A 16,658-nucleotide genomic window follows, 5' to 3' on the forward strand; every position below is an offset into this window, starting at 1 on the left:
AGTGTTCAAATTATTTTGGATGCTGTTAATTTTTTGCTTCTTTTTAACCAAGATTTATTAATACAAAAGTGTATTACTGTATAAGTGTACATTTCACAAATACTAGTAAACTATTTTAAGTTCTAAAAACAATATGAGGCTGCAGCAGTTTTTTGTGTCTTTAAATTTTTTACTTCAAAATTATAAATTAATATCCATACTATAATTTCAGTGACAGAAAAAAAATGCTTCTGTTTTACGTATCTGCTTTGGGAAAACTAATTAGAAGCTCTATTCAAAGCAAAATTGCAAATATTGTCATCCATTACAAAAATCAATTCCTAATTCAATATTATACATTCCACAGTACAATTTTTTTCTTTTCATATATAAAACTTAACGCTTAGTTTTAGTCTCACAAGATTTATGTTACAGGCAGAATTATCATAATAGTACATTTTAAAGCATAATAAAATTCTCAAAAAATGCAGCTCATATTGCTTTAAATTGTGTGTCAAAATTCCTGAAAAAGACAGGGTCATTGATCTCCCACCACTTACATGTACATAAAGAATAAATGAAAAGTCAAAGCTTTGTAAGCATTAAGTACATGTATAAAATTTCATTAAAATCAAGTTTAAAAATATAAGTATGTGACCTATGTAAAGGTAAATATAATGTTAACATTTAATGCTAGTCTATTCTATTTTTTTTTTTTTTTTTTTTTTTTTTTTGGTCATCAAAAATTAGGAATAAGCCACAGTATGAAAAAAAAAACATTTTGCAGTTGTACACAATAATATTGGAGTCTAAACAAGCATAATTGTAAGAGTTACTGTAAATTCAACAGCATGTAAAATGCAAATTAACACATCTTTTTTCACACACTAGTTCTTTACTCCTTTAACATTTTTATTAGTTGTAAACTTAGTTTAGTTGTAAAAAAAAAAAAAAAAAAGCAACAAATACTGGCATCATTTGTTTAAGCCCATAGATTTCACATGCAATATTCATGACTCAACATTTATGACTCAATCAATGGACTTTAATTACTGAACACAGTATAATTGAACAAAATGAAAAAAAAATAATGTAAAAAATTAACAATATTATGGATAACACTAATAAAAGTATATTCAACACTATATAATTTTTTATGAAATTATATTCAATACACTAGATCTACTTTAAGAGAGACAGTGATAAAAATTACAAAATTATCCCCTTCTTATATTTTTAAGAAGTTTGACATGTTTGAGACAACATCTTCATGAAAATATTTAAGCAAATATACAGTGAGTCTGTGACTACATATTTTTTCTTAGAATAATAGCATACAGCTACCTACTCTGTATATAATGTGGTCTGATCAATTTCTATATGGAAAAATTAATATCTGTAATAATGCACATACACATGTATCGCATTGAATTTTAACTCCCCCCCCCCCCCCAAAAAAAAAACATACTGTGGAAGCTTCATTGTTCGTGGGGGGACCAATGTCTGTGGATTTCATGGGTCACCATTACCCATGAATTTACATCCCCACAAAGTTTAATTTGTAAACATATTGATTCATTGAATCTACCATATAAACAAGTAACCCACAAAATTACGTCCCCACGAACAATAAAATTTTGCTTGCCCACGAACATTGACCCCCATGAATTAAAATGATTCCACAGTACCACATCTACCATTCTGCCAACAAATAACAAAAGTGTTATCTAATCCTTCCCAAGTACGAAGCTTCAATGCAACATGTTTAACTTATGTAAAATACTTGTGTCTAGAAATAAAGCAAGAGATGGCCTGCATGTTATTTCACGAAGCACCCTAATATTTTTTTTTTTTGAAATACACACATTCTGTCAGATTCAGCTGTTGGCGAGGTTGCTGGTGCCTGCATTTAAATAATTTTCTCCAAGAATGACACGGACACATCCATAGGAATACATTGGAACAGGAATAGTCCCACACCTTTCCCAGACATTTTTCTCAGGATCAAAATACTCAATGATGTCAGTATATAAATCTGACTGTGCCCCTCTTCTTCTCCCCCCAAAAGCATACAGTTTCTCATCCAGAACTGTCAGACTTACAAAGTCTCTTGGACATGACATGTCCGGCAAAACATCCCAAGTTTTGTTGTCTGGGTGGAATTTGAAGGAACCCTCTAATCCAACCACATAAATGTAATTATTCAACACTGCTGCACTAACACACATGTCAGATGCAGGCAAGGACTGTTCTAGGACTGTGCCTTGGCCGGTTTCAGTATCAAAGCATTGGACAGTATTTGTCACCACTTCTTCTTGGTTTTTCCCTCCAAAAAGGAAAATACAGTTGACATATGCCACATATCCCATATTCTCCACTGGGCTAGCTAAACTTCCATAAAACTTCCACTGTTTACTCCCAGGTTTCCATACTTCCACAGAATGCAAAACACTGTCTTCATCAAATCCCCCTAAAACATAGATACTTTCATCGACTGGGGCCATAGCATGTCTTCGTCTGGGCTGTAAAAGACTGGTTCCTCGAATCCAGGTTGCAAAGTCATAATCAAACTTCCAGAACTCTCCACTCCTCAATCCCCCTGAAACATAAATGTCATTACCCAGAACACATGCAGCAAATTCATTTCTTTTCTTAAAAGGCAGCTGTTTCAAAGCAAAAAATTCCCTGGAATCTGACTTGAAGCACTCAACATCATTACTCAAACCATCTGCAAGACGACCCCCAAGAAGAACAGCGACCTCTACATTTGCTGATTTTGTTGATGATCTTGGAGTGATCTGGTAAGAGGGCAGCATTGGCCTTCTGGCAGGAAGTAGGTGATAGATCATTGCATTTTCCAGCAATTCCTTCCCCTCATCATCTGCTAGGTATGGAGATTTTGCCACAACACTTGTAAGATAACTTCTTTTCATTTGAGGAAACTTTACACAGCTTAGTATCTTGAACACAGAATTTTTTCTCTTCTCTTTCTCTCCTTCAAAATCTAGCCACTTTATGGCAAACTCAAAAACTTGCTCTTCACCATCACAATCCAGTTTACTGTCCGAGAGAATATCTTTGATGCAATCTGCTGACAGCCTGCAGAAGTCCTCCTCTTGAGACACAACTTGAAAGTTCATGCACACATACTCTTTAGCATAGTTGTATAAATGTTTGTGAGCATGTGAATCAGCTAGTGTGAGTGCCACTAAACAATTATTCTCTGTCATGTGTAGACGGAAATGTCTCACACACAGATCAACTAAAGCTGTAACTTGAAACATACAGGATTGTCCAAAAAGTTCTTGGAGAATTAAAGAACTAATATCTACTTTTCCAGTGTAAATGAAGTGAAGTATCTTCTCAAAAACATTCTCATCTACTTCCTTGATCTCTATACAAGTCTTCCTGCTCTCTTCCATACCAGACTCAAACATAGATTTAAAATAAGGGGAACCGGCAGCTAAAATGATCTTATGACAAGGAAAAGATTTCTGCCCAACTTGGAGTGTGATGTCACTATAGCCCCCCTCTTTTCTGAAGTACTCAAAGTTTTTGATGAGGCTGCCAGAATGCTTCTCACTGGAATATGATGAAGAATCTTCCTCATCCTCTAGCACTGATGAGCAAAGAGATTCCGTTCCATCCATATTCTGTCTAAAAATCAAAAAGGAAAAAAATTAACAGATTTACTTTTAAAATACCCTGTAGGTAACTTCACTATAAGAAGGAAATTTTAGCTAAAAGTCTTTACAGACCTAATTTTTTTTTACTGTGTAGTTACCTGAGAAGTGGGAGTGGTCTAAATTGTTAATTTTTTTTTTACCTGGAGCAATTACATACTCTTTGTGATACACGAAATAATTTGATACTCATCGTCATTATTTGGATACAATTTTGTTTACATTAGAATTTTTTAATAAAGTACAGTACTAAGGAAGAAAAAAAAACAAACAAAACACTTCAGTCACTAACATAAAATACTGATACTAATTCTAGATTGGAATAATATTTCTTATAAGCCTGAGGCCTGAAGCACAATAAGTACTTCGTTTGACAAGGATTGACACCTATAATGTCAGAGCAATGACGCACAACATTGGCGATCAAAATATGCATATTGAGAAATTCAAACTTTGAATTGCTGAAAACACCCAAAATATTGATTTTCTAGTAAAGAATTTTAAACGAATGATTTTAATAGCATGTAAACTTTGTTATATCAAAAAATTTTGAGACATCATGATGATAAAAATCCTTTAACCAGTGTTTTTAGTCGGAATTTCTCATTTCAGGTGACTTTTTGGAGTTTGTAAAGACTGTTAATCAGTACCTTAACCAGTGTTTTTAGTCTGAATTTCTTATTCCAAGTGACTTTTTCGAGTTTGTTTAGACTGTTAATCAGTAAGTTGTCTAGACTGTTAATCAGTACATTAACCAGTGTTTTCAGTGAATTACCATGTGATAAGAATTGATGTTCTCTGGGACAGAGAAATGTGTTAATAAATAGCTATATAGCTTGAATTAGCTATTTAAATATGTTATTTTTTCAGCATGCACAAAATGTCGCACCTTGGTGCAGTGATAGTATTAAACCTTGAACTCTTCTGAAAACAATGCATGTTAAAACTGTTCATCAAAATGCGTCTTCTTGAGAGACTTAATACTCAAAGTTCTAAAAGTTTTGGAACTATATAAAGCTGCAATTGGGGAAGTTTCTAGTATGCCGGACCCCAGAATCATGCGACTGCACATGAGCTGTTATTTCCCTTGCCGATGCTATGCAGAATGTAAACAAACCGCCATTTTCCATTCGCTTCAACAGAATGCATTCAATCAAGTGATTAGGGTTAGGGTATATAGTTTTAAGATTGGGGCTGTTTTATAAATCCAATCTGAAATCTTCCTGACTTTGGGCTAATTCATTTAACTTTTGCTGACAAAAAGCAATGCCAAGTGCCTTTTGTGACCAAAAACTTGCATGAATCAGCCTAATGTCGAACTGTGCCGATATATTATCTTACAGCAGGGTTTGAAATTAACAGTCGCCCACTCGAAATTTGTGACTTATGTTCCATGTGGGCGACTTAAAATTACGTTCAAGTTGCCCATATGGCGATTAGAAAATTTACGATAATAAATACTTGTTTTTCAATTTTGCCCGAATGTTTTTTTTGTATTTTTCTCTTGAAAAATTTTGTAATCAGAAAAGTGCTTTATAATTACCCGTAAGAAGTACTTATACATAAAGCGTTTAAGTGATTATGTCGGGCACAATGTGGCATCAACGGGTCAATGAGCCCAAGAAACGAAAAAGTAGTTGTTATTTGTGAATGAAAACGTGCCATGTGCTCTATATATGATACTGAATGATCATATCAATCTTCATAAACAGAAGAGTTCCACTTCAAATTTAGATAAGTCATGCATAATGTTACAACGGATAGAAAAGAAACACGAAGCACATGATAAAAAAAACGAAAAATGGGGTTGTTGTTTTTACATTCAATAGAAGGTGTGATAATCTGGGGGGGAATAAATTTTGATGTGGGCCCCATAATTGCAAGGTTCAGTAGCCCATATGGCTATCAAGGATTACAAGTTAGTTTAAAACCCTGTACAGGAGTAAAGTATGAAACATGTTAAAGTTAAAACATGAAGAAAACTGTTAATTAAATATGGGTGCGTTGTATGCGATTGACGGATTAGGGTTAGAGTATATATAGCTCAGAGATTGTAACTGTTTTAAACACATCTCCATTACTTTGGGCTAGTTCATGCAATTTTTTCTTACAAAGAACAGGAAAGTTTTATGACCGAAAGCTCGAATGAATTGACCTAGGTCTAATGTCAAACCATAACCAATATTGTGCTCTAAGTTTAGGCAAGTTATTGATAAAAGCGACTTACTGTTTACTGCAGCTCGATATCCTGACCTCCTAATGATCATATTCAGAATATTTTTAATTTGAAATTGATGATGATGCACAATTCGATCAATCAACGACTAGTAATTAGCTTCCATTTGTTAAATCCCTGTATTTCTCACAAAAATCTCACAATTTTAATAGCATTGCAATTTGAGTCCTATCAGATATTTCTTCATTACATCAAAACACAAGTGACGCACCTCATGAATATTTATGAGATTACATCAAAAATTGATCATGTGACCACATTCCTAAACAATGCAAGATGGAGTTTTACCTACTAAACAAGTACGTTACTTTACGAAATTCTTTTAATTTTCATTTAAAAAACTGTGTTTAAAAACCAGTCTTTTAAACCCAGTTTTTCACAAGGAACACGAATTTTTGATCAATTTTACAATTTGTGGCTTTTTTTTCCCGAATTTGTTGATTGCTTACGGGATCATATATATATTGTACACCGCCTTCGGCGGCACCTATTTTAGCGCCATATTTATAGGGACCAGTATACTAGAAGTAATCCAGCAATTGATTTGTAACCACAGTGTAACTTCTTGAATGAAATTATAAAGGAGGTCAATTATGGTCAAAATAATACGGTAATTGATTGGTATAACTCAGCACAATATGATGCAATTATACTCATCCATGCATCATCTCACACAAGATGGTGTACAGTTATCCAAACAAAAGCTTTCACTATTGTGATATCATGAAACGGTAGACAGACATCTCGGCCCAACGACACCTCGGCCCGGCACGCTTGACATCTCGGCCCTGACAGGTCGGCCCAATATTGTTGACGCGTCGGCCCATATAAAAGACACCTCGGCCCAAGCAAAATTTTATGAAATTAACAGCGTTTGAATTGGTAGTATTGTTTTAGTAATTATTTTTTCTGCCAATTAAATGATTTTTTTAAAATTAAAAAATGGAGGTCTTGTTTAAAAAAAAAAAAGAAACATTTTAATAGTTTGTATAAGATCGATCTAAATGACTTCATTGTATGTTTCTTTTTTTTTCTTTTTTTTTAAAAAGCACACATACTTGGTTTGATACAAAGAGCTTGGAAAAAAGAAAAAAAAATGGACTCGAACTAGTTATAAGCGATGATAATATATTCATGAATGGAAGTGTTTTTTCTTAAGAAATCAATGAGAAAATATTCAATAGCTGACTTTAATTACTATATCCCAATTAACTCTGCTCGTAATTAACTCCCTGTTGTCACCAATACCAAAGAATGCGCCGTGGCATATTACTTGTTTATCATTTAGCACTTTAATGATTAATAACATTGGCTTCTCATTCACTGAATATCGTCAAAGTGCTTGTGAAAGATCTTTTGAAAAAATCTCGATAGTTTATTCATGTATTTTTTTCAATAAATATTTAATTCAAGTCCCAAAATTGGAAATATATATTTCATAGTAAAATTTTGCTTGGGCCGAGGTGTCTTCAATCTTGGGCCGACCCGTCTGAGTCGAGGTGTCATTGGGCCGAAATGTCAATGGGCCGAGGTGTCTGACATTCCATGGAACGTCCTAAATCAGTGCGATCTCACAATCAGTAGCATCTCGTTTTCAGCTGGTACATTTGATCTGACTTCTAACGTTTAGTAAGTACAGTAGCTTTTACATGCAGTATGTGATTATACTAACAGGTCCGGCACAATCTCTTGATTTAGCTATATAGCTTGATTTAGCTATACAGCTTTATTAAGCTATTCAGAATAGCTTGATTTAGCTATTTTATCACACTTTTTTCTTAAATGAGTTATTTTCTCAGCATGCACAAAATGTCGCACCTTGGTGAAGTGATAATATTCAAACTTGAACTCTTCTGAAAATAATGCATGTAAAAATCACTCATCAAATTGCGTCTCCTTAAGAGACTTTGTACTCATAGTTCTTAAAGTTTTGGGGCTCTATAAAGCAATTGATACAGTTACTTCTTCATTGAAATTATAAAAGACACCAATTATGGTCAACAAGATAGTTGATTAGTAATAATTCAGTAATGTAGTGAAAATACATATGTAAATATATCTCCTATGACCTTTCACCCTGACCTCATAGCCACCCACCCGTGCCGGCACGCTTCCCTCGTCAGTCGAGTCCTGCCAGTCTACCTATTCACCACGTTACCTGTTCTTATATGTGTTGCATATGTACCCGTGTTTATTCATCATGTAAACCTGGGTGTTCCGTCGTCACCTTATACTAAGGTAGGCGACATTATTAGTAAAACCCCCTATATTTTATTACATTGGCGTCGCCGGTAGGATTATTAAATAAAACGGGGAGGAATGTAGTGAAAATACATATGTAAATATATCTCCTATGACCTTTCACCCTGACCTCATAGCCACCCACCCGTGCCGGCACGCTTCCCTCGTCAGTCGAGTCCTGCCAGTCTACCTATTCACCACGTTACCTGTTCTTATATGTGTTGCATATGTACCCGTGTTTATTCATCATGTAAACCTGGGTGTTCCGTCGTCACCTTATACTAAGGTAGGCGACATTATTAGTAAAACCCCCTATATTTTATTACATTGGCGTCGCCGGTAATTCGGTGCGGGGGAAATTGTATATTTTATTTGTAAAAATTCACGTGTGAGTTTCCACTCGTGAATAGAAACACGGGTTAAAATATTTTCTAATATTTCGCATTTAGTCAATTTGGAATTTTCAGAAACTGTTGTTAACAGGCGTTATATTTAACGTTAGTTGCAAAGTTCCAACAATTTGACTAAGTTGCCATGTTATTTTTTCACTCGTAAGTAGTATTTACTTGTATTGAACACGTAGTGATATCACGGTCCAGTTATTTTTGTATTTTCATTTTTCATTAGTAATTAGTATTACATTTATCATATGAGCGTTGTTTTTATAAACGCTAATACAAAATTTTGAATTTTCATATTTGTCTTGTGCAAATCGCCATTTTTTCTCGACTCATTAAGTTTTGGTCACTCGTGCCGCAACGATCGACCAAATTCTAAATTGTTAATCTTATTTCAAATATTTTTGCAAGAGACAATTTTTCTTCTTTGTTTTTTTCTCATATTGAAAAGTTTTTTGTCACTCGTGTTGACAATTTTCGAGGAGCGTTTTCTTCTCGACTCGTCATTTAATTTTAATTGTTTGTGAATTTTCATGCATTGTTTTTTCTCTCAGTTTCCCTGAAAAAAATATTTTGGGGGAAAGTAGAGAGATGTATTGTTTTTTCATATCGTATATTTTTGTTGTACTTGTGTAGTTTCACAGAGCTAGTTCACGCAAACCCGTTTACCTGTAATAGCTATAGATCAAAGCGCACGTGCTTCTCGCTTTAACAGTAGACTGATTTGTAGTGTAACGTTTTTACATCTTTTAAGCTCTGTGCAATAGCAGTGAATATAGCCAAATCATATAACATCCTCATATGATTATACAATTAATTAATTAGCTTATCTACAAATTTTCGTAACATCAGTGCTTGTCTCTACCGTCGTCTGTCATCGGGCGTTTTCATTAACAGGTCTGGGCGGCCTCCGTTTTTGGAGGATAGCTAAATTCAATATGGCGGCCAAAATTTTTACCATATATGGAAACCGCGTTGCATTGTGGGATAGTTTATCCTCCGATTTAAGAGGATAACACAGGTAATTTTCAAACACCTCGTGCCTACCTTTAATCAAAAAGTGCAAGCACCAGAGTACATGCAAGTAAAAGTTCAAACATTAAACTATCGATTGTATGTGGCGATTTGAGATTCTATGTCTAGATATTTTGCAATTTATTTTCAAAATTAGCACTTTTTACGCTCCATTATTACTGAATATTTCTTGTTATTTTGTTTTATTTTTTATGATCTTTCCCTATTTAGACAAATAAAAAAGGACTTTAATATTTCTTTTATATTTTCTTTTAATTAAAAAAAGGAAACGCATTTTAAGCATATTTAAATCACAAAATATACTCTGCCTTATAATTTAAGCATAAAAGTACAAATGGATTGAATGAATAATTATAAAAAATAAATAAATAATTTGAATAGCATAAGTAAATAAAATAAATAATTTGACATGTTTACTAAGAAATTAACATATATTCATACAGCCATGTATATACATAAACAAATAAAATATTACAAAGTGATGTGCTTAAGAATTAATAAATGAAAGAAATAATAAATTATTGAACTTAATTTTTCAAAGAAAAAATGTTTATCAAAATTTCTAAACTGCTTATCACATAATTACGGTACTGGAAAATCAGCGTGGTTATAATTAACCTTAGTCACAGGCAGGTAAGTGCAATATTTGTTTTCCAAGCTGTATACCGAATAACTGATTGACGGAAATTAAAAAATAAAGTTATATTGATTTAATATCTTGAATTATCCATCAGCATATGAAACTGTACCTTTTATGTTTTAATTTTGAAATCAGCGTACGGTTCATAAATGCAAGAGTTGCTGTTATTTGTTTGGTTAAGAGTTAACTGCCCTTAGTTTTGAAAATTCCGGTAGGTGGCAAGACCGCTATCCTCTGTTTTCAGAGGATAAAATCTATCCTCCAAAAACAGAGGCCGCCTAGACCTGATTAACGTTGTAAGAGAGTGCGGTAAGCAAGTAGTTTAGGTAGTTTAAGTATAGTTTAAATTTAAACACATTTGATATTGAGGACCAATCAACAAGAGAAATAAATACAGAGAACAACATCGTAATCTGTAATTAAAGATAAAGAGAAGATAGAAAGAAAAGAGGATAGAAAGAAAAGGTTAACGTCATAATCTAAAATTGCCTGGACAATACTGATGAATTAAACCGGCTTAAAATACAATTATTATATTGTGTTAAAGTAACGTTTAATTCATATCACGGTGACTACACAGATCTTGTTGTACATCAGTCACTTGAATGTGTTGTAATATTTTCACCGGCGGTTTCTTTTACCGTAACGTGAAAATAGCTTAACGTACAGCAATAACGATTTACACATTCACTGACTGATTGTTTCAGTAGTGTCAAATGGCGTGATTATTTCCGTAACTTTGAACTACTGAAGACAACAAGATGAATCCAGCAATTACACCTTGTACAGCACCTCCTGGATACTATGGTGGATCATACCTGCCATCATTCAACCAAGGCCAAATGGGGTATCCTTTTCCTTGTATACCAGTGCCTGGGAATTACAATGTACCATTTCCCGGATATGGTGGACCATACATACAACCATTCTCTGGACCACCACAGCCATGTCCGAGCATTCCATATGCATATGGCCCTTATCCCGGAATGTTCCCACCTGGATACATGGTACCACCACAGGTATACCCCGAACCAGGCATGTATGGAGGGCCACCAATGCCATCACCATTGACCCAATCACAAAATGGAGGAGCTGTACAAAGTTCTACTATGTCCCCTATTGAAATTCCAGGCAACAACCAGGACCAGGAACAAAGAGATGGTTCATCACTGATGAGACCTGGAGATGCCAGCAGCTGTACATCTGGTCTGCCTGCAACACCACACCATCAGCAGCAGATGTCCACAGTTCCCAGAAAGTGTCCACCAGGTTTTCCACAAATACCGAGTGGTGAAATGTCACCTGCTGGTATGCAGTGGAATACCTTGGTGTCACAAGCAGGTGTCAATGTTCCTGGACTTTCCCACACAGACGACATAGAGGACAAAGACCAAACAGAAGGCAGATCTGTTGAGTTATGGCCTCTGAGTAGTGAGTATTCAACTGCTAGTTGCCAAACAACTCCAGATACTGATACAATACCCAAGTGCAAACAAACCCTGGATTTGACTTCAGATACACAGCCTCCTTGGAGTGATGTTTTGCCTGAGCATAGCAATGAAATAGTTGTGAATGCTCAGACAATTAACAATTTACAGGAGCCCTCCTACCAAGAGCTGGTTACAGACCAAAAGGAAACAGCAACCTCTTCAATATATACACCACCAATCCATGATGAGGAATTCAAGAGTAAAAAGGAGATTGGTGAAGAAGTGCTGAATGCTGATTCGGAAACGTTGTCTGTACCAGCAACAGCTGTGTATCACGACACTACTGAAAGTGACTGCAAAGATGGCACAACCAGGTTTACTTGGAATGCTGCCAACAAAGACTTTCCTCTCACATATAGAGAATGCTTTGTTGTTTTCCACTTTGTAAACCATGGGCTGGGCATTCCATCTGGGCTGCCACTGGAGAACAAATGTTGGGCTGTGCCATGGCTCACTGAGATTATGTAGATCATTTGCTATAAAATCCCTGAAATACTTTTACCCAGTGTTTACTTATTGAGTTCTATTACTTAGTGTTATTTCTATTTAGTTTGACGTAGTTGGTTTTATTTAGATAAAAAGCTAATCAAGGATAGAGTATATTCCTCAATTTTCAAAAGGAAAGTTAAGAGTTAATCTACATTTTATGTCAATCAAGATTAGTCATCTAATAATTTTTAGTATTAATTCAGTACTTTAGTACTTTTAATCGGTAGATTGTAGTTTTAATAACATTACCGCGGTAGTTTTTTTTACCGCAATCTTACCTTATTCGGCTTTAATTAACTAACATTTAAACTACACATAGAATTGGTGATTAACTCTGGTAGTAGATCTTAGTTAATTAATTTACATGTAGTACATTCTAACATTAATTTTGCACTGTGTATAGTTATATGTATTAGTGATTAGTAGAGAAACTAATGGACTTGTCAGCACAATAGTACTTGAATGCTTTAAGTCTTTAATACACTAGAATAGTTATGCACAATCTACATCAGATAAGTTCTAATATTACTACATTTATAACTGAAAACAGTTAGCTATTATTACTTAACTCTTATTTTGAAAATAAAAGGGAGGGGAAATAGTGTAGATTATAGAGTGTAGATCTTTATAGTGCTATAATTGTTAAATTTTATATAATCATTAGTTGCAGCAATCTAATAGTTAGTACCAAGTGCATGTGTAACATTTTAACAATAGATTTATAGTAACTAATTTGTACCTATTGTCAGTAATAATTGGGCACAGTGATGATTATCAGTCACTCACATTATAAGTAATATCTATTACAACTAAGGGTATTCAGTTATTTATCATTGCCAGTGTAAATGTTATTAGTTATAATTTAAGACCCATATACTTATATTTTGCACAAAGCCACAGTTAAACTAGTCTATAACTATTAGTAAGCTACTCAGCAATGCTCTATACACTTATGGCATACAATATGCAAAGTAGTGAAATATACTAACGGTTCACTTATAAGTAAGCTTTTGGTGGTACTTTTACATTTATAGCATTTGAGATTTTAGTTAGATGAATTAGCAACATGACCAAGTAATTTATATTATTTAAGAATATCTTAGTTGTGCACTTCCAAATAAACAGTGAACATTTATAGCTATTGCTCACACAAATCAGATTAAATGTTGATTACAAGTATGTATTGTAGTCACATAGTAAAACTCTTTCAATTGTTAGGGAATTCTCAGGCTTTTAAGTTTAATTAGTATATTTAGGCCAAATCTGGGTAAAGCATATTCAGGCAGTATAAGTCATAAATTTGCAGTGATCTACTCTGTTGCATGTCTTTGACCCAGTTCCTAAGGATGGCCAGGAATACTTAAACCAGGACTGGTGTGAACATGCAACATAAGCTTTCCGTTGGATATACCTGGCTGATATTTTTCAGTGATGGTATATTATGGCAGATCGCCTAGTATAAAGAGTATTATGCTTTCCGTTTGATACCTAGCTGACCATTCTCAGTGACGGTATTAGGGCGGATTGCTTTACATGCTTTGTTTATAGTTATATGTCATAATGTAGTTATTATTAAGACCAAGTACATTTTACGTATCATACCTGGCTTACTAATTTTAGAAAGTGACGGTATTGATGCGGCATGTGTTTTGTAAATATGTTTCCAGTTGTTATATTTCAAAGTTAGGTTATTTCTAGTTAGGAATATAGGATATATACATTCTTCAGTTAATTTAGTACATAGGCTAGGAAATAAGATAATACATTTTTGTAAGTAAGTTTAAGTTAAGGCTTAAAGTTAGTATAGTTGTACAGTATTATGCATCGTAGTTAAGGTGACGACACACATCAAAGTATAATAATCAAAATATAATGTTATTATCAGTATACATTACAACAGTAGAGTAAATTTCATATTATCTATATATCTGTTGTAAGGTTCTAACATAGACTGCACTCCTGCACAATTTAAGTAGGCAAATCTGCAGTTGTATACATGATTAAGTAATTATATATATTAACCTTGGTGCAACTGAATCTCACTAGACTAAACCATGTGTCATAACATCATTCGGTTTCAGGACTTTCATGGAAGTAGGTCAATGTTAGGTCATAGGTCAGTAGTATTCTTTTTGATTAGTATAAATTTATTACTGTTTAAACCCACTAGATTCAAAATAGATAATATGGAATGCGTATGACTAAAACATGATCATTATAGATCCAATGTGGAGGATACAAGTTGATTATCATGATTCGCAAATCAAACCATATACAATCTTGCCACATACATTATATAAATAGTGCACGTTTTTGAGGGTAACAGTTGAAATTGACACCCCAAGGAAAACCATTGTCAACCGACGCATCAGCGGAGGTTGACAATGGTTTTCCGAGGGGTGTCAATTTCAACTGTTACCCTCAAAAACGTGCACTATTTATTTTATTATACTGAATGTCCTATTGATTTCGGATGTCATAAAAAAAATTCGGAGATCGTCGTTAAGTTCACGCTTAGAAAGCTTTCAAACTCCCCGCTTCTATTTTTCTCAATAAGAAAGTTTCGGAAAAGATTTACCAACCTCTTTATTGTTTGTTCGCTACTTAAAAAGTCCTTTATCATCTAAAGAATGCACTTGCAAGGATGTTTCGTCTGTCGTTTGTTGTTTTCAAGTAAGCTACATCGGACGCAAGCTTTTATTGACGTCGTTTATTCGGCTTCTTTCAAACGCACAACCGACGTTTTGAGAATTCTACGGTGAACCGTACGCGCATGATTTGAACGCATGTGATATTTTCGTAATGTTACCCGTTGTCAAGTGTGTTGCTAACGCTGAGGGTAACATTACGGATTATTAAATGCGTCTAAACCAATCAGATTTTAGTATTTAACATGAAAGTATAATAAACATGTTTATCCTGCAGAACAAAGGCGCTAGAAGTAATTCGTGCCAAGTTCATGTGGATACATGAATTAGTTCATACGTTTTCCATGTCATATTGAATAATAATCATAAAGTTTGGGTTTGCATTCCTCTTAGTAAATTACAGCATTTGCCCCTAGCTTTATTAAATAAAACGGGGAGGAATGTAGTGAAAATACATATGTAAATATATCTCCTATGACCTTTCACCCTGACCTCATAGCCACCCACCCGTGCCGGCACGCTTCCCTCGTCAGTCGAGTCCTGCCAGTCTACCTATTCACCACGTTACCTGTTCTTATATGTGTTGCATATGTACCCGTGTTTATTCATCATGTAAACCTGGGTGTTCCGTCGTCACCTTATACTAAGGTAGGCGACATTATTAGGAAAACCCCCTATATTTTATTACAGTACAATGAGAAGCAATCATACTTATCCACGCCTCGACGCACACAAGGTGGTGTACAGTTACTCAAACAATGGAAATGCATCTTTTGCTTAAAATTATTCAAATGCTGCAATGTTAGAACTATTTTTGATTTCAGTTTTTGTTTTGATAGCCCATAGTACATATATGAATAGTCAATTACTTGCGACTTTTTGTCTATTTCTTACAAAAAGCATTTTTCTGAAAAACTGCACATAAATAGCTTTATCAAGCTATTTTGAATAGCTTAATAAAGCTATATAGCATATAGCTAAATCAAGAGATTGTGCTGGACCTGACTAAGGTAAAAAAAAAAAAAATACATCTCAGCTGACTGTCCGACATCATCTGATCATGATTGTAATTTGTGGATAAAAATTATACAATACTCTTTCTCTTTTTTTATGTAAAGCTATACTTATTTTACTTACTTCATATGACTTAAAGAAACTGCTGTAATACTAAGAAAGGTGAAATTTCACATCTTTCCAACATGAATGACTGTCACTCAAGATTTTCCTTGTCAGTCATTGTCATCCCGATCCCGATAAGGTAATCACACAGTTCGTCCTAGCAACAGTTCGGCCCTACTTGAATGATGAGTCTGTTCTCCAACAGGCATACCGTCAGTTGTCAATAATGAATGACAGCATAGCCCCCAAAATAATTATATATTCTATATTTAATAGGAAAAATCAACTTCATTGCTTGGAGCAGAAATATAAATTGTCACTGTTTAGGCCATCTTTAAAAAAAATGTTTGTTTGCCCTTTCCCGACGGTTGCAACTGTGTAAAAATGGACTCAAAACTTTTTTTTTAACCTCCAGGAAACATTTTTTTAACCCCCCCCCCCCTCAAATCTTGCCTAAAAGTATGTCGAAAATTTCCGGAAAAAAAAAATTCCCACCAACCTACCGACCCTATGGCATGTCAAAAGTTGCAATATTCGATCTTTTTTAGTTGTAATTGTATATAATTTTCCATTTATATTCTATAAATTTCCATTTGTATTGTACAATTTTCCATTTGTATTGTATAATGTATATTTGTATTCTATAATTTTTGCATTTGTATTGTATAATTTTTATTTGTATTATGTAATTTTTCATTTG

General features: G+C 34.2%; 1 protein-coding gene across 1 annotated transcript; it reads right to left on the reverse strand.

Annotated features, from left to right (window-relative positions):
* Window positions 1–10: 10 nt before the first annotated feature.
* On the reverse strand, window positions 11–16,062 carry LOC133195864 (kelch-like protein 24). Its single transcript, XM_061331832.1, has 2 exons — window positions 15,977–16,062; window positions 11–3,636 (listed from the first exon to the last, which is right to left on the reverse strand). Exons 1-2 carry the CDS (start codon window positions 15,979–15,981, stop codon window positions 1,857–1,859), a joined length of 1,785 nt encoding a protein of 594 aa, XP_061187816.1. The 5' UTR covers window positions 15,982–16,062; the 3' UTR covers window positions 11–1,856.
* Window positions 16,063–16,658: the final 596 nt, after the last annotated feature.

This window comes from Saccostrea echinata, unplaced genomic scaffold (assembly GCF_033153115.1).
Source record: "Saccostrea echinata isolate AGI-Se365-2 ecotype Australia unplaced genomic scaffold, CSIRO_AGI_Sech_v1 ptg000029l, whole genome shotgun sequence".
Lineage (NCBI taxonomy): Eukaryota > Metazoa > Mollusca > Bivalvia > Ostreida > Ostreidae > Saccostrea > Saccostrea echinata.